Source organism: Martes martes (assembly GCF_963455335.1).
Source record: "Martes martes genome assembly, chromosome: 7".
NCBI classification, from domain to species: Eukaryota; Metazoa; Chordata; class Mammalia; order Carnivora; family Mustelidae; genus Martes; species Martes martes.
This window is the reverse complement of record NC_137894.1, coordinates 111,935,654-111,959,955: the sequence shown is the minus strand read 5'-3', so window position 1 is coordinate 111,959,955 and position 24,302 is coordinate 111,935,654. Positions and strand designations below refer to the sequence as shown.

At 55.0% G+C, this 24,302-nt stretch overlaps 1 protein-coding gene across 1 annotated transcript in view; it reads right to left on the bottom strand.

Moving 5' to 3' along the window:
* PLEKHH1 (pleckstrin homology, MyTH4 and FERM domain containing H1) overlaps window positions 1–24,302 on the bottom strand; it is a gene marked incomplete at its 5' end in the record, with an annotated part of 42,895 nt that overhangs the window by 6,813 nt on the left and 11,780 nt on the right. Inside the window, 22 exons of the mRNA XM_080809596.1 lie at window positions 107–248; window positions 1,030–1,130; window positions 2,153–2,308; window positions 3,160–3,337; window positions 3,826–3,923; window positions 4,186–4,362; window positions 4,918–5,030; window positions 5,820–5,928; window positions 6,296–6,478; window positions 6,828–6,908; window positions 7,809–7,970; window positions 8,304–8,390; window positions 9,289–9,399; window positions 10,266–10,408; window positions 10,625–10,775; window positions 12,267–12,358; window positions 12,962–13,040; window positions 16,046–16,806; window positions 16,930–17,011; window positions 18,470–18,553; window positions 21,224–21,373; window positions 22,220–22,282. Coding sequence (XP_080665722.1) covers window positions 107–248; window positions 1,030–1,130; window positions 2,153–2,308; window positions 3,160–3,337; window positions 3,826–3,923; window positions 4,186–4,362; window positions 4,918–5,030; window positions 5,820–5,928; window positions 6,296–6,478; window positions 6,828–6,908; window positions 7,809–7,970; window positions 8,304–8,390; window positions 9,289–9,399; window positions 10,266–10,408; window positions 10,625–10,775; window positions 12,267–12,358; window positions 12,962–13,040; window positions 16,046–16,806; window positions 16,930–17,011; window positions 18,470–18,553; window positions 21,224–21,373; window positions 22,220–22,282 — 3,303 coding nt within the window. The remainder of the gene's footprint in view (window positions 1–106; window positions 249–1,029; window positions 1,131–2,152; window positions 2,309–3,159; window positions 3,338–3,825; window positions 3,924–4,185; window positions 4,363–4,917; window positions 5,031–5,819; window positions 5,929–6,295; window positions 6,479–6,827; window positions 6,909–7,808; window positions 7,971–8,303; window positions 8,391–9,288; window positions 9,400–10,265; window positions 10,409–10,624; window positions 10,776–12,266; window positions 12,359–12,961; window positions 13,041–16,045; window positions 16,807–16,929; window positions 17,012–18,469; window positions 18,554–21,223; window positions 21,374–22,219; window positions 22,283–24,302) is intronic.

Below are 24,302 nucleotides of genomic sequence, written 5' to 3'. Positions count from 1 at the left end.
AGAGACAGCAGGGTCCGCAGTCTCCTGTTTCAGGCTGTGTGCTATGTGCCCCCTGTGAGTCCAAAGATGGTTCCCTGATCCTCCCAATTCCTGCACAGAACCTTACCTGGGCCATTAGGGCAGCCATCTCAAGCGCCAGCTCCTTGTTGACAGGAAACCTCCCTGCCACGATCTCCCCACTGGTCTGGGAGGCGAGCAGCAGCCGCTCCCGCTCTGTCTCCCCTTTGACTTGACTCCGAAAGTACAGCCTACAGGGAAGACAGTGAGAAGCAGCCAAGACTCAGCTGGGACCCCGAATGGATGAGGTCATCTTGGCATCTGTTTATCTTGATTTCCAAAGAAAGAAACTACTTTTTTTATACCATCTGTGAGACTCTTTTTCTATTGCCTCCAGAAAAATTTAAGCACAACACAGGGCAGATAACAGGGCCATGAGATCTCATGCCAACAGTGGCCCAGGCTATACCTGACTACACCCCTCCCCTACTGGATTTGCTCAGCGGAATCTGCTCCCCAGAATCACAGCTTCTCGGGGAACTGGAGGAGTTGAAGGTTCCAAGAGAATAATGGAAATCATGTGCCTGCAGACAGATCTGGGATGGGATTTTCTTATCCAAATGGACAAAAAATCATGGTATCTACTTCTATATTTGCCGGAATTGTTAGAGGAGCTATTTATTCTTGAGCCGTAAATATCTAGTGCTCATACAAAATTTCACTCTTCTAATGGAACCCCTGCCGCCATCCCACAAGGTTGGTCTATTTTCTTGGTGGGGTGTGTATGTGTGTGTGTGGTGTGGCATGGTGTGGGTGGGTGTGTGGGTGCGTGCACATGCGCAAATACATACAGGACAGGGACCGAGAGCCTGAGCTGCCCAGAGTCTCACCGAGGATCACCAGAGCCGGCCTGGGCCACCAACTAGTGTCCACAATACAGTGCTGTCTGTGGGTGCGCTGTCTGTCCAGCACAGGCCAGCCGATGGCAGTGATGAGTGCCCCCCTCCTCCACCCCCGGGCAGCACTCGAGACCTGTTCTTGTACATCAGCTTCACAACACGTGTGCCACCCTCAGCCTTGCCAGAGTGCAGCTCCTTCACGGCCTGCTCCCACTTGGAGATGGCATCACAGATCTAAAACAGGCAGGAAAGGACAGTCAGAAGAGGCCCTGACGAGGGGAGCAGGTCCCATCGGCGGCAGGCCTCAGGCACCTGGGACCAGAGGTGTCTTACAACCTCCCCCCAGACAGAGCGGTAGAGCCCAGGGCATGGCGTGAGCAGCAGAGTGTGGGATGGTGCCCCCCACTGGCCTGACACCTAAGGGGGCCTCCCCAGAGGCCAGGCAGCCCTCTGTCAAAAACCATGGCCTCCTATTACCAGCTCCATTTCCCTTCCCCCAACCACTGTTGTCTTCAACAAGTACCCTCAGAGGCCTACTGTGTAACCGAGCCTGACAGACACTCAGACATTTACAAAGGGGACATGTGCGCAGGATTTCCAGGCAACAGGAAAGGACTATAGGAGCCTTTGTCCTGTTGCCATAAAAAAAGTGGACTTGGAACCAAAACACTCAAACTCATCAATGCTACAACACATTCCCACAAACACTTAACATCCCCCATGGCGCTACTCCCAGACCACAAGACAAGATAGGTGGAAATCCCATTCAAGGGCCTTTTACTTATAGACATGCCACATAGATCTACCTGCTTCAAATGTGGTTGAGCCTGTAAGTGTAGCAGAGGCCCTGACAGGGCGAGAATGAGCTGCAGTGCACAACACACAACTGGGGACCCAGGGGGATGGTCATCTACCTCTGCGTGTGCATAGGGACAAGTGCCTCCCTGTCCTTCCTATACCAAGCTGAGAAGCAGCTTTTCCCCAGGATATAGCACAGCCCCTCAAGGGCGGGGGGAGAGAACATATGGAGATGTTCTCTCCAGGGACAAGGGCAAAAACAACTTTTCTCTGCCTGTACAGGTAGGTTTTAGCATGCCACAGAATGCCGGCCAGAGGGAGCACCTTGGGCTCCCAACCGAACAGACTGTGCAGCAGGAAGGCACCTGCCAGAGGTGCTCTTTCCCCACTGTCCAAACCCTAAGGCCCAGAGGGATCCCAGGAGGGGATCAGCTGGCTCAGTGGGGAGCCTTGATCACCTTGATGCTCCCATGCAGGCAGTGTTCCAGGTCCCTGCCGGAAGGATCGTCTGTGAAGAGGGCAAAGCCAGAGTGGGAGGACTTCCTCATGCCAGTCTCTTGGTTCAGACGCTGGAGGAACTCATCAACCGTGGAGGAGCCGTCAAAACCGACCACCTGCGTGGGAGAGGGGTCAGTCCCAGGGGAAACTTCCCGAGAGGAGCTCGTGAGGGCTAGTGGAGGGCTGTGAGTCTGGAAGGTGGAAAGTCTTGGCTGCAAGGAGCATGGGCAAATGCAAAAGCCAAAGGAAGCTGGTTTCCGTGGTCCCATGCAGAGGGGCGCGTGTTTTGGGGACAAGCCCGCCCAAGGTAAGCTGGAGTCAGCCGCTCTGCTGGCCCTCTGCCTCCACACTTTTTTTTTTTTTTTTTTTCTTAGAGGAGGAAGCAGGCTCCCTGCTGAGCAGAGAGCCTGATGTGGGACTCGATCCCAGGACCCTGAGATCATGACCTGAGCCGAAGGTAGAGGCTTCAACCCACCAAGCCACCCAGGCGCCCTGCCTCCACACTTTTGAGGGCGTTTTATCATGCCATCCTCTCGGTCAGTTTCTCAGCTTCCTGTCCTTGCAGTGGCTTCGAAAGATCCACTTTCCAAGGGCCAAACAGTGAAGTAGTTTCACAATGCAAGCTCCTCTCTCCCTGCACTCTGGCGCTCACGGTCCCACCCACCTCCAAATCCCAAGGCCGCCCTCTGCTGGTCTGCCTGTTCAGAATCGGCCAAGGGCGCCTGGGTGGCTCAGTAGTGGTCATGATCCTAGGGTCCTGGGATAAGAGTCCCACAGTGGGCTCCCTGCTTCTCCCTCTCACTCTCCTTCTGTACTCCCCCCAAATAAATAAATAAAATCTTAAAAAAAAAAAAAAAAGAAAGAATCTGCCAAGCCTAAGGAGGTTTAGCAGCCCCCTGGCCTGAAGGTGTTCCTGGGCGAGGGATAGGAGAGGACAGAGGAGAGGGAGCCCTCACAGCCTCCTCACCTGGTAAGTCCCATTGGCGAAATGCACGGGGATGCTGAAGGGTGAGGAGTGGTGGAAGGGGTTGCGTAGCAAGATGGACACGACTTCCATGCGGGACGGCCGGGCCTCCCGCTCCCCAGTCTGCAGGGTCCGCTCCACGGCCCGCTGGCAGTAGGTGGCATACTGGCCAGTTTCATTTCTAAAGAGACGGGAAGAAAGACAATCCCAGGGAATCCACTCATCTCTGCTACCTTGATTCCCTGGCTGCCGACTATGACCCAGCCAAGACCCCATCTGCAGCAGGGCTGGCGGTGAGAAAAGCCCAGAACGCTCTGGTCTGCAGTGTTCATCCGTCATTCAGGGTCTATCTGCTACAGGTGGCTCGCACAGATACTGTCTCCAGAAGTCAGAAGAACGGGGACACAGACCATGCAAATGTGGGGATGATGTGGGGACACCCAAAAAGCATGCACGCATACAGAGATTGGGGTGCAGAGCAGCCCAGGCCTGCGCAGACCTCCGTGTGCCCACTTGTGTACACAGCGCCAAGTGAAGTCTCCGTGATCACCATGCAAACCTCAGGGGCAGGGAAGTCTGGTCCCTCCCGGGCCCCCACGGCCCGCTTCCCCAGCTTCCCCACACGTGGTCAGCGGGGCTGGAGCTGTGCGGGAAAGGACGCTCACTCACCGGGGGTCCGCATGGCGCTGGAGCTGCTGTTTGATGTACCAGAGGAAGTGGTGCTGAGGCAGGAAGAGTGGGGCGCACAGAGCCAGGAGCTGCCAGCACTGCAGGGCACAGGCAGCATGGGACGGGGCCCACGCGGCCCTGAGCTACTGAGCCCTCAGCACTCTCCAAACCAGGGCTCCCCCAACCCGGTGTGGCCGCCAGCATGGCCAACCTGGTCAGGCCCTGTCCAGAGCAGCCATCACAAGATCTGACCAGCCCAGCCGTACGGAGGCAGCCCACAGGCTACCGGCACCCTCCTCCCACCTTCCTGTTCCCTGGGCATCAGCCCCCCAAGGGCTCCCGGCCCGGGGCCCCGCTCACCTGTATGAGGGAGCACTTCTGAGGTGGGCGGCCACTGGTCTGCTTCATGAGCTGGCAGTAGATCTCGCTCTGCAGCTCGGGGTGAGCCAGGCAGACCTGCAGGGCCGTCTGCGCCAGCGACACGTGGTAGTCCACCGAGGCTGCCTCCACGGGCACGTTGATGAAGAGCTGGCAGGACTAGTGGGAAGAGGACGGTGGGCACGGGCAGCCCCACAACCCCTGGGTTAGTATCCTTAGTGACAGTGGGCACACGGGGCCATCCCCACCGAGGGCAGCCCTTCTGAAGAGGGAGCACTGCCCCTGCCTGAGGGCGGCTCTGTGTGTTTCTTGGCTACTCTGGGATAGCAGCATTCCTTCTTTGAATATGTCTATTACATAAGCAAGACATCCATTATTTTAAGAGAATATTCAGACAGACACAAAGAACATTCTAAAATGGGTCAGGATCTCTCAGGTTCGGAAGCAACCTAAACCTGGCCTTTCTTGCCGTTCACTCCAGGAGGAGGAGAGTTCCTCAAGGGGGAGTCTCACTGACTGGTCCCCAGGAAGCTGTGAATGCTTCCGTGCCCTAAGCCTGTGGTGAGGACCCTCATCAGAGCCCTCTGTGAGCTCCCCCTAACTCCATGGCTTCCACCCCAGGATCCCCACGGTGGACAAACTGCTCTGGGGAGAGCCTGGGCCCGCAGCGAGGGCGCCCCTTGTTGGTGGGCCTGCACTCCATTCCCAGTTTACCTTGAAGAGCTTGAGCGCCTCCGTCTGCAGGGCCTCCGAGGGCAGGGTGGTGAGGGAGGTGTACAGCCCGTCCTTGCTGTAACACAGCATGGGGTGCCTCCAGAGAGGGGAGTCTGCCCAAAGCACAGCACCAAGAGCAGCAGCAGTTACAGTTGGGGCGGAAACTGGACCTGCACCACCCCCGCCCCCCGCCCCTGGATCTGCGAGGAAGACCAGGACAGACTGTACGGATGCATGTGTTGTGCTGGGGTTAGAACCCCAGGGTCTGGGCCACGCAGCTGGGCACTGCGTCCAGCATGAGCACAGCTCCCAGGAAAGTGGCTACTGCTTCGCTCCCAGGGCGGTGACAGGGCTGGGTACAGGACTGCAAGCATGTGTGTGCAGGGGAGGCCCCTCCCTGCAGGGCTGGGTCAGGATGGAGAGCGCACCTCAGCCTGAGGGCAACAGGCTTCCTAGGAGCAGGGAAGGGGTGTGTGGTGGGTGCCATTAGTTCCTCAGGGTCCTGAAAACCAGGAGTGAAACAAAGACCTCGGAACACCCAGGCTTGGGTTCCTCCAATCCCAGTGCAGGCTTCATTCATGGATTAACAAACTGTATTGATTCACCACCAGCTACCTTCTTTCCTCCACCCTCGGTCCAGCCGGCAAAGCCGCGGTGAGGAAAGTAAAACACTGACCCAGGTCACTGGGAAGTCTGCCCCCAAATCAACTCCCCCGGACACAGTGGGGTCACCTCAGTATCTTCACCAGAAACAGGGGCTCTGGAGCTTGGATGGGAATGTCCTTCTGTGGCTTAGATGTTTTAAAACAGCTTTGGGGTACAGAAATGCTTTCTGTGGGTTCTGACCAATCATTACCCAGCCACTACCCTCCAGCCCACGCAGGATGGCCACCCTGCCTTACCTGGGTCTCCCTCCCCGTCCATCAGTTTTCCAATGAGTTGCTCATAGGCAGTGCCAACCGTGGCGCTGCTGCCCCCTGCAGCCACTGTGAGGTGGTACAGCCACGTGTCCTAGAAGGGGAGTGGAAGAATGGAGGCAAGGGTCCGCAGTTCTCTTGAAGGGGCCAAGCCCAGGGTGAGGTTGGGCTAGTCTGGCTGGCACAAGTCAAGGCCACTAGTCTCTGAGAGGAAAGACTTGGGATCAGGTGAACATGAACCCAAGTTTCGAAGCTTAAGGTGCTATTTCATGGTTCCAGTGGAGAGATGGTGGTCACTGGGAGGGAATTCGCTATAAGGAAGGGTCCCAATCAGGGAATGCTAGTTGCCAAAATGTCCAGGAAGGAAAGAAACTTGAATCTGAGGAGGCTGGGAAAGAAAGAAGGGAAGATGAGACTCACGGGCTGGAGCTTGGCGGTGGAGGCTCAACCCCCTCCCTTACCTTTTCATGCTTGGTGCCAATGAGGAGGTAGGTGGGGCTGTGCTCTGGCGGGTGGATCACCAGGGTGCAGTGGGAGGAGAGTAACCGCCTGCTTCCTCCAGCCTCATAGTCCTCATCGGAGTCACAGGATCGATCGACTTCCTCGATGCGCGCGTCCCGCATAGGCAAATGGCCCAGGGGTCGCTGTGGACAGGAGCCTTCCATGAATGGGAGAGCCAGCAGGGAGCCGGGCAGTCTCCTCTCTCTGAACCCTCAGGCTCCGCTGGGCTGGGAGTCATGGATGTGGCTGGGTCCCAGAACGAAGGGGGTTAACTACAGCTCCCTGGCTGAGGCTTGCCAGGAGAAGCACAGACAGACCCCACGGGTAGAATCTGTGGGCCGTGCACACTGGCCACAGGCGAGAGGGATCCAGCCAGCTTTGTACTTGTGTGGTGTGACAGAAAAGCTGGGGTCTTTCCATCAGGACATGGAGCCACAGGAATGTGGTCTGGGGAAAGCAGAGAGTGGGTGCTGTCAGGAAGCCAGGAAGTACCTTGTCCTCATGACTTCGATAGTAGTAGAAGGTTCTCCCAACAAGAGCACACCAGACCAGCTTGGAGTGCCCATGTTTTACCTATAAGAAGAAATTAAGACTGTGTGATTAGAACCAGGTAATCCCAGAAGTAAATCCAGGTCTGCCAAAGAGAAGCCAGAGGAAGGAAGATCTCAAAACCTCTGGTCTAACTGGTCCTTAGTGGAGATGCCACCCAGAATCCCTACTAACAGGACTGGCCCTTTCACATGGAGAGGGCCATGGTTTGTACCCTGTGACAGCCCATCCATCCTGGCACACATGCCATTAAAAGACTAACCAGGCCAATCCGATGTCCTGTCCCAGGAATACGGACACAGCCGTAAGGATGCTGAGAGGGAAGGCAGGGCCATGGCTGGCAGGCTAAAGCCCCCGGCAAACGTAAATCACGAGGGCACAGCAGGTGTACGACAGGTGGAGGAGACTGACCCGAGCACAGACGGAAGGCCAAGGCAGAAAGCGAGCCAAGAGCACCGAGCTCACTCACACGTGGTTTTGCCTTCTCGCGGCGTTCTGGCCTAGTTCACGTTCTTCCTTGTTAACTTCCATTTTCTTGAGGTTAACAAGTACTTCTCTGCTCTTTCTAGCCAGAAGAGTCCTAACTCAAATACATTTAGGGCAGGCCTGGGATCGGACCTTGCTGGGTACGCACACCTACCTCGCCTGCCTCACTGCTTCCACTATTCATACCGAGGCATGGCAGGCGCAGGTGGGGGTGGGCAGCAACCCTAATGAATTCAAACTAGGTCCTCCCATCTTGACAACAGCTGTGGGGCTCACAGCCCTGATCTCAGTGTTCACTCACAGACACTGAGCGGTCAGACCGTGTCTGGGGCCCACCCGCTAATCCCAGTGAGCCAAGTCCTGTAGAGGGGCGGCAAGGAGGGCTGCACTTGGGCGCCTGGCTCCCCTGCCTCTCCACCCCACCAGCTCCGCCCCTACCTTGGTCAGCCAGCCCTTCACAGCGGGCTTGGAGCCACCCCGAGGCAAGGCTGGAGGCCCCACGGCCTGCACCTTCAGCAGGCTCTGCAGCGCGCGGATCCATTCCTCCAGCAGGCCTGGTGAGTCCGCCGTCAGGTAATAGGTCTTCTTCTCAGAGATAAGCTGGGGAGGAGGGATTGGGGGGAGGGGCAGGGAGATGGCGGGATGGCATGCCAGGGACCAGGCTCTGAGGTGGCACAGATCCCTGAACCCACTGGGCCTTCCTTCTTCCCACTCTGGACCCCCTCCCTTCTTTCCCTTGTTCTCTTCGCCTCGCCTCTGCTACCTTAACTCTGTCTCGCACATTTGGTCTCGTCTTCCCTCCCAGTACTCACAAACAAGGGTCACATCCAAATGTGGATGTGATGTCTCTCACACATGCTCATTTTGCCCCAGCTTTGTTTCCACCCTAGTCCTATCCAAACCCACACCCCTTCGTCTAAGCTGCCCGCCCACCTGGAATGTCTGTGCACCCTCCCCTCGAACAATCTGGCAACGGGAATTCAGTTCCACTTGACCCTGCGGTTTTCGGATGACATCACTCTGTAAAGACAGGAATGGGGAGGAACACGGTTAGGAGCCTTCCCAGAGCACATCCTTCTCCCTCAGGTCTTACTCGAGGTCAAAGGCAATGGAGAAAGTGATTCCCAAGCCTTCCCAGACTGTGGTAACTTGTTCTGGATCCCGGTTCTAGCTAAATGGAGCAATGATTAGAGACACAGGGGCCCATCTGACCCAGGCCTCAAAGGATAGACTTGAGCCTTTAAAATTGGGTCAGAAGCCACCATGTTATTACTGAGCTATAAAGCCTTTAAATTCTTTCTACTACACTCTCTGTACCAAGTGTGGCAAATAAGTGGTAGACACATCACCACTCCCCTTCCCCATGCGCCCGCACACCTCACTGCTCAGAGTGTGCCTGCTCGCTGAGGGACACGGGCCCAGGATCCTCAACAGCCATGGACATTGGCTGGAGTTGCACAAGAGATGTGGCCCTTTTGCTTTCTATAAAACATTCATGTTGGTTCCCCAAAGAGATCCTGTCAAATTAGATCTCAACATCAAAGGCTCCCTCGTTCCAAACTGTACAGGAAGGAGGTGGAGGAGGTGATGGGCTATTAGAACAACCCAGATGACGTTAGGGCAGCTTGGGAACAATTCTCTTACGGGACCAGGCATTAAAAGAAATCAGCTTCTGAAGTAAGGAGTCACCGAGCCAGGTCATCTAGAACCACCTTGACTGCTCTGTGCCTGACTTCACTCCAAGAACCAGGGACCAGCCTCACGGTCCCACGTGAGGTTCAAAGCCCCAGGTGCCCACCTGCCAGACCTCTGCCCTCTGGCCATGGGCCCCACCAACCCTTCTTCTAGTCCCCAACACACAGTCCCGAGTTTGGCCCAGGCTCCTTCTGACCACTGTCCTGGGGGAGGAGGGTCTCACCGGGGACTTGTAGTACATAATCTGTCCCTGTCTCAGGACAAACCAGCGCCTCTTCCAAGTCTTCACTCGGCTTCCCATTTTTAACAGGTAGCCCGACTTCTCCAGGGACTCCTGTAGGGGTGAGAGGGCATGGTGGGGGGGTGGTGAGGACAGAGCAGAAAGGGGGAATCAGTTGGGGTTTGTAGATGTCACACAAACCAGAATGGCCCAGTTGTCAATTAAAGACAACTTCTTACATACATACTAGATGTATTTTCAGGGCACCATACCCTGCTAAGGGTTCAGAGAGAACTAGAATAAACTCAGGTGGCCCCCTCAGGGACTATACAAGGGAGAGGCTGGCCAGGGAGGGCTTCCCGAAGAGCCAGATCCAAACTGGCCTCGGAAGGAAAAGTCAGCTTCCCTTCAAAGCCATGACAAGGAGAGGAGAAGACCATTGTAGGCAGCAGGAAGGGAGAGTGAGGCTTGGGCAACAAGGGGCACGTCAGCCAGGCCGGGGCGGAGGGCTGGGGAATGAGGGATGTGGGTCTGCAGCATGGCTCTGAGCCTCAGGCTTCTTATCTGGGAAATGGGGTCCTTGTCCTGAGAGGACGGTGAGGACACGTGAGGCAAGGCACAAAAAGCACTGAGCACGGTGCATGGCACTCAGTTAAAAACCCCTACATGTCCTCTTTTGGCATTCCAGGGTTGGAACACATGGAAATGCCTGGGGCCTGGTGGGCCACTGTGGGAAAGCCCGCTGGCTGCCCCTGGTTCAACGAGGAGCTCGCTGGGTGCCCTCTCCTTCCTCACAGGGTCTATGACGCCAAGCCTACACGCCCAGCGCCTCACCCTTGTTGCAGCCCCCTGCCCCTGCCTTTTCCCTTCCCCAGGACCCCTCGTCTTGGGCCGAGGGCTCCAGACAGGCAGCCCCTGCTGGAGGCCTGCTTCCGCCCCTGCCCTGCGTCAGCCCGGGGAAGCCCGTGCCCCCTGCGTACCCCGGCCAGGCCCGGCCCCTCGACAGAGTAGGAGGAGGTCCGCTGCAGTTTGTGTTCTGGCTCGGAGTAGTCGCTGTCCAGTGAGTAGGCATCTGGGGGGATGGCGTAATCCCCCTCAGAGCTCAGCGAGGACATGGAGACACCTGCCGAGGAAGGACAAGTCAAGGCCTGGGCCCCCGACCTCCCCAGCTCATGCAACCCGGGAGCTGCAGGAGCCTTCTCCCTCCCTGACCCAGGTTCTCTGAGTCTACAGCAGAGGCTCATGGGTGGGGATCGAGCCGGGGGTCCCGGATGAGCCCGCCCATGGAAGGAGGTGAGGGGCTGCTTGCGCCCACACCCTCCTGCTCCCTCCTCTGTACCTCTCTTGATGGCCCGGGGGCTGCCCAGTCCGCTGGTCTTCCTGGACTCAGAGCAGGGGACCGAAGTTCGGAAACTGGCCTGAGAGCAGCAATCATCATCGGACCCAGAGGATTCGTCCATAAAAGGCACGGTGCTGATCTGCATGGCTCTCTGCAAGACAGGTGCCCTCCCCCGCTGCAACTCACCAAGATGCAGCCCTTACTGTCAGCGCTGGTACCCCTAGCCCCAGCACCCAGGGTGTGGCCAACATGGCCTGTCTGGGGCACTCGACAGACAACTGTCCCGTCTCCACCTTACTCTCACATCCTCACCTCCACGCTTCTCCTTAGGCCTCCTGCTCCCACACACTGTCATCCTCCGTGGTCCCCAAAGGACCTGCCCCATCTAGGTTTGAGCACCGGCAGCTGTAACCCTTCCTCCTGCCACTAGGAGGCCAGAATGCCACACGGGCCAGGCACACGGTAGGAGCTTTAAACATGTGTGCGGATAAGGAAACAAGAAGCCACCGACTATCTCCACGTTGTTGAAATTATGGGGAAAAGATACTCTGAGGCATGATAAAGGCTTTAAAAAGGTAATTTGGTGCTACCTGCCACAATTTAAAATACGCCTATCATTCGCCCATAAATTTCCCCTCCGGAACTCTGTCCTCTGGAAATACATATGCCTAATACTCAAGTGCACAGAGATGTGTCTGCACAATGACGTTCATCACTACACTGCAGAGAAAAGCAGAGATGTGACCGAAACTGTCCATCAGCGGAGGGCAGGTTAAGGTAGTCATGGGGCATCCACACCGAGGGGCCCTGAAAGAGGAAGTGGAGCTGTGCATGGAGGTGCACCTGGGAGATCTGACTCATGGTGGTGTAACAAGCAAGGGGCAGAAGGGCAAGTATGATATGATTCCCGCCGTGTGCACGCGCATGGGTGTGAGCGTGCGTGTGTGTGTGTGCACAAGAGAGAGATAGGGACACAGACAGTATCTGTCAGTGCACTGGTAAATGCAACAGAGAGCCTCACAGAATAAACACAAACCGTGAATGACAGTTGCCCCCGGGGCTAGAAATTAGGGAAAAGCAATGTGAAAGAAAATGTGACTTCTGGCTTTTCGATTATTCTAAAAAACTTTTTACAAAGTTAACTGTTTTGACCTCAAAAACCAATAACAAAAGGAAACAAAAATACGTGTGAAAACATGTTGCAGTTATATCTAAAAAAATATAGATACGGAACTAACGTAATATTGTGTGCCAACTACATTCAAAGAAAAATACACAGAGATATTATGAGAGTATACATGGGAATACGAACATATATGAAATATTCTGGACAGAGTCCTTCTGGGACAGACATGGGAAAAGATGGGGAGGACAGGTGAAGCAGGGGTAGGTCTAACATTTAACTTTTCACTTTGCCCATGATCGTATGGATTCAAATTTTTCAATTTGAAAATTCAAATTTAGACTTTTTATAATAAAAGGCTAGTAAATACTAAAAATAAAATGACATTATATGGTAGCTAAGCTCCGTGCCTGGAGTCCTGTGTGTGCAGAAGCCTGACCCTAGAGCCCCACTCGAGCCACTACGTGGACAAGGGGCCTCCTGCAGGGAACACCCTCACCTCAGACAGCAACTTCTTACCCCTTTCACGGCAGTGTAGACAGGCACGGTGACATTCTTGTAGACAAGGCCAGAGAAAGGCCCAGGGAACACAAGGGCAGGAGGGCTTGAAGCTGGAGGGGATGGGAAGAGGGAGATTAACTCAGGTGCCATAACAGACAGAGACCTGGGCAGATCCACACAGAGTTCCCTGAAAGAGCACCCCATGAAACAGGTGGGCTGGCTATCCTTAGGATAGGGCCAGGACTCCTTCAGTCCTACTCTTGCGAAGGTTCATTACCAACTGTGAGACCACGGAGCTCACATCTCGGGGGAATTCAGTAGCTGGCCGGCTGACTAAGGAGCCAGAGGGTAGGGATGCGGTTCCTTCAGGAGGTTCATCTAAATCAAGGCACTAGGGAGCTCCCCCGACCCCCGTACTACAGAAGGGAAGCCCATGCAGGTGGGAGGCTGAGCTGGAGGACCCCGCCTCTAAGGTCCCTTCCAGCTCTGTAATTGGCTACAGTCCTGTTCAAGGCCACGCCCACTCTGCAAGCCCAGAGCTAAACCTGTACAGCTTCCTTTTGCCTCAGAGGTAGTCGGGCTGCGATTTCACTGAACCTCACCTGTTGGGGGAGGGGGAGGGGGTGCTGGGAGACCCTGGCCCTGGGTGTTGCTGAGAGTCTCCCCCCTGCATGCCCACCCTGTCCAGCACGTGCGGTGCACTTGGGACTCACCGCAGCAGGTGGCATTCGTTCTGGGAGATGCATCCGAGAGCCGCATGCCAGCCATGGCCACCGCGTAGATCCGGCTCTCCTGGAACAGAATGCCCCAGAGGGTCAGGGCCCAGCACGGACACCAGCCCAGGCCCTCCTGAGTGTGGAGGAAAAAGGATGGCTGTGGACACAGGTCCGCATCTGGCCTGGGCCAGTTACTGGTGGGGTGAGGTTACACCTGAGCCTCCTTCTCTTCTGCCCTAAAGTGGGGCTAATACTTAACTGTCAGTGAACATCTGACACCTGGAATATACTTGGCATCCAACAGATATTCATTCCTTCTCTTGCCTCCACCTTTCCCTTGGCACAAGGAAGTTCAAGAGGAGGGGGTCACTGACCTATTTCTCTGAATCATACCCATTTTAGAGGCCCTGGGTCTCAGACTCTCATCCCCTGAAGCTGGGGTGTTGATAATGAGGAAAAGGGAGCCCCATGGCAAGGGACCCTTTGGTAAGCCCGTGTTTGGAAACTGGGACACGGTTTTTTCCTACAGTAACAATGTGATGTGCACGGTTAGGCCCCACCTGCAAAGCCACCTAAGCTCACCCAGGACCCTGAACCCTGCTGTAGAAGACATGTGGACGTGTCTTCTCCCTTACCCTTCCTCCCTCTTATCCCTCAGGATTCCTGGGTCTGAAGCAGGCCCACAAGCCTAGGGAGCTTTTCTAATGGTTTTGATCAAACAACCCAGAGACCCTGCCTGTGCTTTCCCCATCTCTTTCTTCACTCAAGGTAAAGGGAAACAAAGACCCCCTCAGGGGACAGGAGAGTCAGAAGGACTAGGAAAAGTAGGCCTGGCTGGCTCGGGGAGGCAGCAGGGCTGGGGGCTGGGGCTAGAAGGGCTGCGGGGTGTTCCTGGGGTGTCCCCCAGAGGGGAGCAGCAGCTCTGGGTACTTAGGGGAGGGAGGGCTGGGTGGGACCTCCCCTGAGCTGAGCGGAGGGGTAGGAGATAAGAGATAGAAGGGCAGTGAGGGAGGGGGTCCCAGGAGGGGATTATTCCTGCTAGTGTTGATCATGGAATTCAACCAGGGACAGGCCTCTAACCCCCCAGAGGACATGCAAGCGAAGCCCGAGGGATTTAGGTAAAACAGACATGGGAGTGTTTCACAAGAATCATCCACGGCCCAACTCATGAGGATGATTTCATCAACCAAAAAAGGGCTCCGGAGGCTCTGAATCGGCAGATCAGTGTATCTGCCCCCCTCCTCTCCATTCCCAGTCTTGATTCCCTCTCAGACACTGTGCAGCGGATCCCACCAGGGAAGAGAGGGTGGGCACCCACTGGGGATTTTTTAGGGGCCAGTTGCAACGAGGACTGTGAACAGGAGACAACTCCTTAGCTGGCATGGCCGGCTGCAGGGTCCCGCGGCCCTGCTGAGAGCAGGGAGGGCCCGTGGAAAAACCCAACGCCCCTTAAAACCTGCACCCCCGAGGCTCAGCTGATGTCCCCTGGGGAGAGTGTCATCAGAAGCATCTTCTCTATTTATTCATTCCCTTTCCCCTGGGTCTCTCTCCCCCGTCCCTCAGTCCGCACTCAGCAGAACACAAGAACCCCTCGGAGCCATCACGGTGGACAGACGGCTCCGTTCTGGCCCAATGGCAGAAGCGAGCAGCTTCTCTCTGGTACCACCTGCTAAGGCCTTCCGTCACATCCCTCACCCAAAAGCTCCCTCACTGCTCGCCTCTGCTTTAGGATTCTAGAGCATTTGTAGTTACAAGACAACAATGAAAGAGAAGAGGGACGGCTCTGACGGTGGTCTGGCCTGGCCTGGCCCTTCCCTCCTTCCTAGCATCCTCTCCATCCCTGCCTGCCCCTCTTCTCCTTCTCTGCCCGTTGACCCCCACCTCACCCTCGCTCTCCAGAAGGCTGTGCCTCGTGTGGCTCCTGTGACCCCTGAGCTTCAGGGACAGGGCAGCAGCCTAAGGCCTAAAGACTGGCCAGGAAGACCTGCTAGCCCCCCACCCAGACCCCGCTCCCAGGCATGGCCATGTCTCCGGCCATCGGGCCCCCTTATGGCCAGCACCTGCAAGATGCTGCTGGAAAGACAGGTCTTCCGGGCAGCAGTGAAAATGAAAGGCAGTGTCGCCCTGAAGGAGTCCCCAGGATCCCCACTCCTTATGCTGCCAGGAGCCAGACACTCGTTTAGACATCTCCCACCACAGCAGCATCAGGGGGTCTGAGCACGAGGAAGAAGGGACATCTGCTCTGGGATGTCCCCCAAGAGGCAGTGCAGATGGAAGGTTAGAGCCGGGTCTTGAGGCAGTGGAGCCCACCTTTAAAGCCCGGCTCCTCACTAGGGACTCCATGACTACGGGCAAGGGAGCAAGTCTGTGGGGTAACGGGACAGCACCTCATGCCCGCGCAGACACGGGGTACTGCACGCGTGCCAGGCCCTGAGCTACACGCTCCACACCCCGAATCTCATCTCACCCTCCACACTGACCTCGGCAGCCTTATCCACGTCCACCCACCCCCCATTTTTATTTCAACTGTTTATCACGGAAAATGCCAAACAGAAACAAAAGTGGAATGAAGAGGATAAAGAATGATCTCATGTAGCCATCACCCGGCTCTGCAAAGACTGAGGCATGGCTGGTCTTGCTTCCTCGGTGTCCCCAATCCCGTATCACTGAGCCCGTGCTTTCTGGGAACCACGACCGTAGGTGCCCCCTGCCTGTGCACACACTCGTCCCCACAGCAACCCGATAAAGTACTGTTATCCCCATGTCACAGATGGGGAACTGAAGCTCACAGGGTTAGTAACATCTCAGGGTCACAGGGTCAACGGTTCAACCCTAGTGGTTTGATTCGGGACCTGGGTTCCTCACCAGTGCACTGCAACACCGCAGAGAGTCCAGGAGATTCGATGAGAACATGTGCACCAAGCACCCAGCTGGGTAGGGGCAGGTGCTCATGAAAGGAGAGCCGGCCGGCGTGCAACCACTCCGAGTCCGGGCTCTGCCCCTGCTGGTCACCACGAGGCTGGGAGCCTCCTCTCACACTTTGCCCCCTGCCCCCCGCCCCGCAAACAAACTGCCTCTTACCCAGGATGGAAACCGGTGCAGGGGGGGCGTGGGGGGTGTGTTGCCCAAATCCACTTCCTCCAGCTCAGCTCCACGGGCCCGTGGGCTCTCTCTTTCCTCCTTCTTCCCTCCTGGGGGTGGCTCCCCCATCTCCATATTCTCTGGTTCCTCCCGGAGCTCAGCTCGGGCCTCTGCCTCAGGAAGCCTGGAGGGGTGGAGGGCTGACAGGGTCCCAATCTCGATGCTCACCACGTGGTTGAAGCACTCGGGGCCCACCTGGGGCTGGCTGTGGTGCCGCTTGGCCAGCTGGATGCTGTCCCGGGGGGTGCTGGGGACCCGCGCCTTTGGTAGGGTCAAGCTGCAGCCCGGGCTTCCTTCCCTGGCAGAGTTCTTTGTCCCAGGGAGCGTCCCTCCCTGAGCAGTGACCAGGCCCTCCCCCCAGGAGGCCGAACCATGTCTGTGGGTGCGAGGCTTCATGCACAGCCGGTGGGGAGAGCCCTCTCTTCCCAGATGAGGTGGAAGGGTCTTGGCCTCGGCTATTTCCCCAGGATGGACCACGATGGAACTAGAATCCTCCAGGGAAATTCCTGCTTTAGGACCAGAGTCCCTTCTAGGCAGAGCACCTGGGGAAGATGCAGGCAGAGCTGCCTTCAGGGCACCCTGGGCCTGGGGACCATTGTCCTGCCCTATCGGCTGTGTCCCTGGCCCCGACGCATCAGAATCCTGCTCTGGGGTTTTCTGGAGAGCCACCAGCAGCTTCCCCGAAGGTGCCATCTGAAGAGCTGTGGTTGGGGGGAAACAGGCATAGTGAGAGCTCCCTCCATTCAGTGCGCGTGCGCGTGCACACACACACACACACACACACACACACACACACACACACACACACAGCCTGTCCCTCGTACCTTCTAGAGCATCCTGGAGGGCGCCCACCTGCTCTGCCAGGTGCTGATTACTGCTCTTCAGGTGCTGATTCTCCATCTCAAGCTGGGCAAAAAGAAAAATAAAGATTTAAGAAGACTTAGCCGACAGGTTCAGGCATATAATTCAAAATGAGATTAAAATCCTTTTCAAAGATCAAATCTTTGAAAAAGAGCACTTGGTGCCCCAGCAATCCAGGGCTGACCCTCCCAGGGAGCCCTGACCTACCCCCTTTCCTTTGTGCTAACCAGTTTCGGTTGGGATAGAATTCCATTTGGCAGCCCCTGAACCTTCTGTTCTAAAATACCATTTAAAAAAAAAAAAGAATTGTGAAGTGGAATACGTGCCCAGAAATCTGCAGACCACATCAAGGAAGAGCTTAGCAAATGACTCTGAAGTAAACACTCACGTGACCACCGCCCAGGTCAAGAAAGAGGAATTGGCCAGCACAGTCTACAACCCCAGACTCGCCCCTTCCCAGGCACATGCTTCTCCCTCCCCTGGAAGGCAACCACTAAGTGTACCAGACTCACTTCCTTGCTTTCTGGGCTTTATCATCCAGGCCCGCACCCCTGCACACACGGGCTCAGTTGTGCCCCTTTTGGTATAACTGGGCTTATACAGTAATATACTTCTGGGTCGAGCTTCCTTTACTTAACACACTGTCTACGAGACCCTTGTGCACGTTTGCTGCATTGTCTTCTGACTGAAATCCAACCCAGTTTTTTGAGCACCTTTCAGCAAATATGGAGGCAAACCAGGTTATCAGCTCTGCACCCCAAGAGTTCATAGTCTAGCAGGTGACAGGAAATGGGGAGGCAAAACCGTCAACACCCGCTGCAGGCATGACCACTTTGTTGGGACAGAGGAAGAGAAGCTGATGTTTGTCCTTTCCCAAACTTCAATTCCTTGCCCTCTGGTTTGGAAAGAGGTTGCTTTTTGTTTCTTTTTGCTGGGAGCACAGCAGCTTCTAGCCCCAGGCTTCCCTAAGTGAGCGGCAGTAAGCCTCGAACTAGAGGTGGAGACAGGACAGAGCTGTCAGGGGATGAGAAATCGGGGACTTAGTGACTCCTGGGCACAGAGCTGCTGTCTGGAGTGATGAAAGTTTTGGAAACAGATGGTGGCAATAGCTGCATGACAGTGTGAATGTACTTAATGCCACTGAATTGTACATTGAAAATGGGGAAAACGGGCAATGACATGTGTATTTGGCCAACAGCACAGAGACCAGCTGAGAAGAACGGAGAGGGCAGAGGTGCAGCGGAGAGGGTAGGTGCAGGGTGTGTGTCCTCTGTGGGGCAAACAAAGCTGATCAGGAGCTCTGGGGAAACCCAACGGTGACAGGAGGAATGGAAAAGTGAAGCGAGTCTCAGTGTTTAAGCCGAGTGAAGGACAGATAGTAATACAAGGAAGGTCAGTCAAGGCCCCGCAGACAGGAGGCAGAAAAATGCTGGGGCACGGAGGGGACCTCCCATTCCCCCTGCATGTCCACTCCAGGCTTCCTGAGATGAGTTTTCCACTCACCTCTCCTAACCTCAGAGTCACCCATTCTTTGATCTTCGCAGCTTTTTCCTGGACAACTTTTGCTTCTTCAGCTCTCATCTGCTTCTGCAAGAAAGGGAGGGGCTTCAGTGCATCAGAGCGGTCACCAGTGGAGTGAATGACTGGAGGCAGGAAACCCTGAGAAGGAATATCAAGCAGGTGGGGGGGGGGAGGGGCAGCGGAAAAAAAGAAATTCACTTATGAATTTAAAAAATAGTCTGAAAGTGGGAAAAGGCTTCCTCAGCGTGATCCACACCCTGAAGCCATGAAGAAAAAGACAATCAAATCTATACTGTCACCATAAATTACTATATGACAAACAAAAGTTCCCCTAAAATCAAAAGACCAACTGGGGGATGATTTATAACACAAATGGCTTACACAAAGAGGGCGAATCTGAAATGAACAAACCAATAAATACACGTGAAAAGAATACGAACAAGAAGTCAACAGAGAAATAAAGGGAAAGAGAAACCCATGAAAAGCGGTTCAACCCAACTGTAATTTTAAAAATGCACAAAAAATCAGACATTGTTTCTTCTATCAGACTAACACAATTTAGAAGTTTGATATTATCCCAAATTGCCAGGGCTGTTGGAAAAAACCCCTGTTCTAGAAATTGGCAAAGCCTTTTTGGGCAGCAATTTGATAATATCTGTCAATGTTTTAAATGTATAGACCGCTGGGGGCGCCTGGGTGGCTCAGTGGGTTAAAGCCGCTGCCATCGGCTCAGGTCATGATTCCAGCGTCCTGGGATCGAGCCCTGCATCGGGCTCTCTGCTCAGCAGGGAGCCTGCTTCCTCCCTTCTCTCTCTGCCTGCCTCTCTGCCTACTTGTGATCTGTCAAATAAATAAATAAAATCTTTAAAAAAAAAAATTCTCATAAATGTATAGACCGCTGACCCGACAAACCCACGGCTTGGGCATCGTTAGTTGCAGTATTATTTGATCAAGCAAAAAACCTCACAACTGGACATAACCTAGGAGCCCACAAATCCAGGCTTGGCTAAATAAACAAAACAAAAATGGAATGCTATCCTTTGATACACAAGAAATGTTCACAGGGAATACTGGAAGGACCTTAAGGTTAACCAGCTGAAGGGCTCTGCAAACTGGCCACCATCCAGCCTTCCACCTGGTTCCTCTCCCCCTGCCCCGCCTGTTTTTATAAATAAAGTTGTACAGGAACAGAGCCACAGGCATGCCTATTACTTAAGTATTGTCTAGGGCTACCTTCCTGGTACAACCAGAGAACTGAAGAGTTTCAACAGAGGCCACATAGCCTGCAAAGCCCAAAGTATGTACTCCTTGGCCCTTTATAGAACAGGTCTGCCAACCCCTGCCCTTGTCTGATACCCTCTATATAATGGAGGCCCAGAGGGTGACGTGGCTTGCCTCCATCAGCATAGGGAGCACAGCTGGGACTAAGGCTAGGTCTACTGACTTGTAGAACAGCATTCTTTCTATTCTGACCTTTTATTATTGGAAAACAATTTTTTTCTGATCCAGGCTTCAGCGGGAATCATTTGGCCCAGACGTGGCCACTTCTATGAAGCACTCGAAAAAGGAGGTACCGGGGCACCTGGGTGGCTCAGTGGGTTGAAGCCTCTGCCTTCGGCTCGGGTCATGATCCCAGGGTCCTGGGATCAAGCCCCACATCGGGCTCTCTGCTCAGCGGGGAGCCTGCTTCTCCCTCTCTCTCTGCCTACTTGTGATCTCTGTCTGTCAAATAAATAAATAAAAAATTTAAAAAAAAAAAGAAAAAGAAAAAGGAGGTACCTCCAAAGTCAATGAATAACTGATTAGAGATTTCACGGGTCGACGTCGTATTTCCCCACGACTTCTCAGGAACACACGCTGGGTGCCCCAGAGTATACAAAGGCCCAATTGCACCATGGACACGTCCAGTGACTGGTGATGAATGATTACAAGTTTGCCCATGATGGTGGGGAGATACTCCCAGGACCAGCTGGCACCTCATGGAGAATTCACACAGAAAATTAACAGTCATCTGGCCACACTGAGGTGGTTTATGGGAAATGATAGTGCTCTGGTGCCAAGTGGGAAGGTGAGGCTGAGGACAGAGGGAAGGGACAGCAGTGGGGAGAAGTTAATAGGATTGTAAAGGGGAGGAGGCTGGGCACAGGGAACTGGCAGAGTGATGTTTCAGAAACCCTTTCCGGAGCAAAGGGGCTAATGAAGCTGGAATGCTAGGCATGGCCTCTCCTGGGCACCCATGTCTGGGAATCCGAGTATGCCTACTCAGGTTCACTGAGAAACTGTGACCAATCAGCTGACCGAGGCTCACGGTCCAGCTCTGTGCCGCTCTGATACTACACAGGCAGGGCCCAAGGCCAGGGTGGAGAAGGACGGGCTCTCCTTACCAAACCCAACCTCATGTCTGATACCATACATAGATTACCTGAGTTCACTCTCTGGACAGCCCCAGGGTGTATGATGACCCTTAGCTTACAGCTGTGTAAATGAGAATCCGTGACCTACTTGCCCACAGCCAGAGAGCAGCAGGTACTTGTGGGCAGGGTGGGGGTGGGTGGGAGGTGTCAAACCCAGATCAGTCTGCCTCCATGGTCCTCTCCCCACTCTATCCCCTGCCTGGCTTCTAACAGTTCAATCTCCATGTGAAAGAAGAGTCACATGACGGAGGGGCCCCCACCAGCAGAGGGGCCCTGTTCCGTTGCAGGAGGCAATGGTGCTGAGTGGGGTGTCGGCCCTTACCTGCTTCTCCAGCTGCGCCTCCAGCTGGCCGATGAGCTCATCTTTGCCCCGCATGGCTTTCAGCAGGTCCTGGTACTTCCGGTGCAGGCTGCCCGCTGCGTCCACGTTCTTCAGATTGGACAGTTTCACCTTCTCCTCCATCACACCCACCTTCAAAGTACCATCGTCACGCAGGGTTAGCATGTGTGTGTGAAATGGCCACTAACCTGCCCTGGGACCTTCCCTAATGCCCCAGTCCCTGAGTCCCAGGCAGAGACCTCGTGACAACAGGGGGACCAGTTAACTCTGGGACCATTTAGTAAGCCTCACGTGGGCAAACTAAGGATGTGAGGAAGAAACCATTGACCATGTCACTCTGGGGGCCTCAACAGGGACAAGCTGGGCAGGACAAACTGCTTCGAGCTCACCGTGACCGAGATGGCTGCTGCTCACTGAAAGTCCCTGTGCTTCTCACCCTGCCCAGCCCCCTCGTGGCTAGATGGCCATGGAATTCCCTCCAGCCCATGGGTCCGAGTGGAGTGACTCATCATTTCTGGACTGAGGTATTTAAGAGCTCTCTCCCTGCCACGCAACCAAGGAGGCGGCCTGTTCCAGAGGGTCCAGGCGGAAGACGGAGAGCTCCGTCAGCCTCAATCCCCAAGTCCCTGTGGGAAGCAGAATCCCCAGCTAACTCTGGATGGAGATGCACCACGACAGAGAACTGGATGGGATAAACTGCTGAGACCCATTACCTTAGCATAACTTGGCCCATCTGGACTAACCCAGCCACCTGCTCTCGCGCTAACCCTTAACCAAAGACTCCATGCCCAAAGAGCGCTCCATGCACCTGAATTATCTGTTCAGAAGAATGGACACATGACGGCTGGTTTTCCTTGTCTCTGTGAGGAGCTGGTGAGGGTGACGAGTATGTATGTGTGTGTGTGTCCCTGGGAAGGATCCAGGAAGGCCAAGAGCCATTTCTGCGGCACAGTCCTGCCCGTCCCCCACCCCGGTTACCTGGGTCTCGGCGTTCTCTGCCCTCTGCTCTGCCTCCAGCAGCCTCTGCTCCAGCTCCTGCATCTGCTCGACCAGAGAAGAAGGACAAATATCGGTGCGGTAATCCCACCACGACCGTGGCTTCAGGGCAAAGTGAGCCAATTGTGTAGACACTCCACACGGGCCAGGTTTAAACTGCTCAGCTCAAGGGCAGCACAAGGGTCTTAGGGCAAAGATCTTCATGGCAATCCTCTGCTCCCATATCCCGAATTTAGGGGGCTGGTGAAGAGCCTAGAGCTGCTGTCCTCTCTACTAAGTGAGCAGAAGCCTAGTTCTGTCTCCCATGCATGGGGTACCCAGGTGGGTAGCAGGAACGTTCTTCATGTGGCAACGCTACTCTCAGCCCTCAGTCTTGTCAGCACCGGGTCCCAGGCAGGGCCCTGCCACTGCTCACCACGTGCCTAGCACGAAACATGCTCCCATGTGAGCCGCCACGCCTGCAGTAAGAGAATGTTCCTTCCCACCCAAGGACAGCTCACTAGCTGGGGACAAATATTAATCCCTTATCAAGGACCTCTCTGACTATAAATGGCATCAACAGGCATCACCTTATTTGATTTCTTTCATCTTAAACAGAGACGCTTGGGACACGTTTTTAAAAATTCTATCTTGCTACCAGTAGAGATGTGCCATTGAGGTCTGAGGAGCTCGGCAATTCTGGAATTTTACACCAACTGGCCAAGCTAAGGGACGAGTGTTCTTACCCACGGAGGCTCCTGAGGGACCAGCTCTAAGCTAAAAGCTAAGGCGATGCTCACGAGCCCACATGACACACCCGCAGCTTCACAAGTTCCCGGTGAAGAGTGTGGGCTGGACTGCAGCTCCCATCCTCCCAGGGTCTGGGCCGGGCCGGCCACACACTGCCCCGTGGACATCACCACACCGAGGCAGTCACATGTCCAACTCTCCTGTCAAGAGCCACCTGCTTCCTTGAGCCACAGCCCGGTCAGTCACCTGCTCCCAGCCCTACCCTGCCTTGCCCCAGGGGGGCATTATACACACACTAGGGGCAGAATGGCTCAGCCTTGTCCTCCATGAGACTGGACGGGTCTCCCGTTCCCAGCTCCAGTCCAGCCTCGCCCACCTCATCTCTGCACATCTGGCCTTTTCTGTCGCTACTCAACCTTCTCTTTTTGGCCTGGACCCTGGTTTGAAACTTACCAGCGAACTGAATCCCTTCTTTCTTTCCCAATCTCTCATCTACTCAACTGCAATTCTGCCCTTCCCTTCTTGATTCAAGGACGCAGGAGAAGGAGCCCCCCAGCCTGGTGCTGGGCAGTGAAAGGAGAGTTCCCTGGGAGGAGGGCACGCCAGCCTTTCCTCACCCACTTTTTTCCTCCCTCTGGGGGCTGGGGAAATACAGATGCTTTCAGCACATATTCCCTATGAAAGGATCTGAGGATCCCAGGGAAAACCATGGGGCAAAATGCCCCTTGGGCTCCCAGCAGACAGGACCACCGCTGAGGGGCATTCATGTGCTCAGGCCAAGGCTGCCTGCAGCTCTTCTCTCCATCCTCTCCCAGGTTTCATCATCACGATCAAGCCTCTCGACTCAAGCCTGAGAGGGTGGGGTGGTGCCAGCCAGACACAGGCATCAGTTAGAGCCAGATGGCCTTCCCCAAGTCAAACAGCCGTGGAGCCTGTGCTACAGAATTCCCTGACCTTCAAACAGCTACAGGGAATATAAGAGCTTAGCATCAGCTGGTATTATGGGGATAGGGCTGGCTTCCCAGAGCAACAAGAATTCTGTGTAGCTGGAGGGGGGGTGTAGGCTGACACATGGTGGTGGCCCCCGGTGACCAGGTTAGTACTATGTAACGTGTCCCCCTTAGGCACCAGGCCTGACTGGGCCAACCAGGTTCTCTGTCCCCAGGAATCTGACATCTGGGATTGAGAGACCAGAGACAAGAACCATGGGAGATCGTGCACAAATTTCACCAAGTCACGACTATTAGCTCATTCCTCCTGCTCCATGAGCTGCCCCAGGATCCTCCAAATGAATTCCATTTGCTTAAGCGAGTCAGAGTTGGAGTTTGGGCCCACC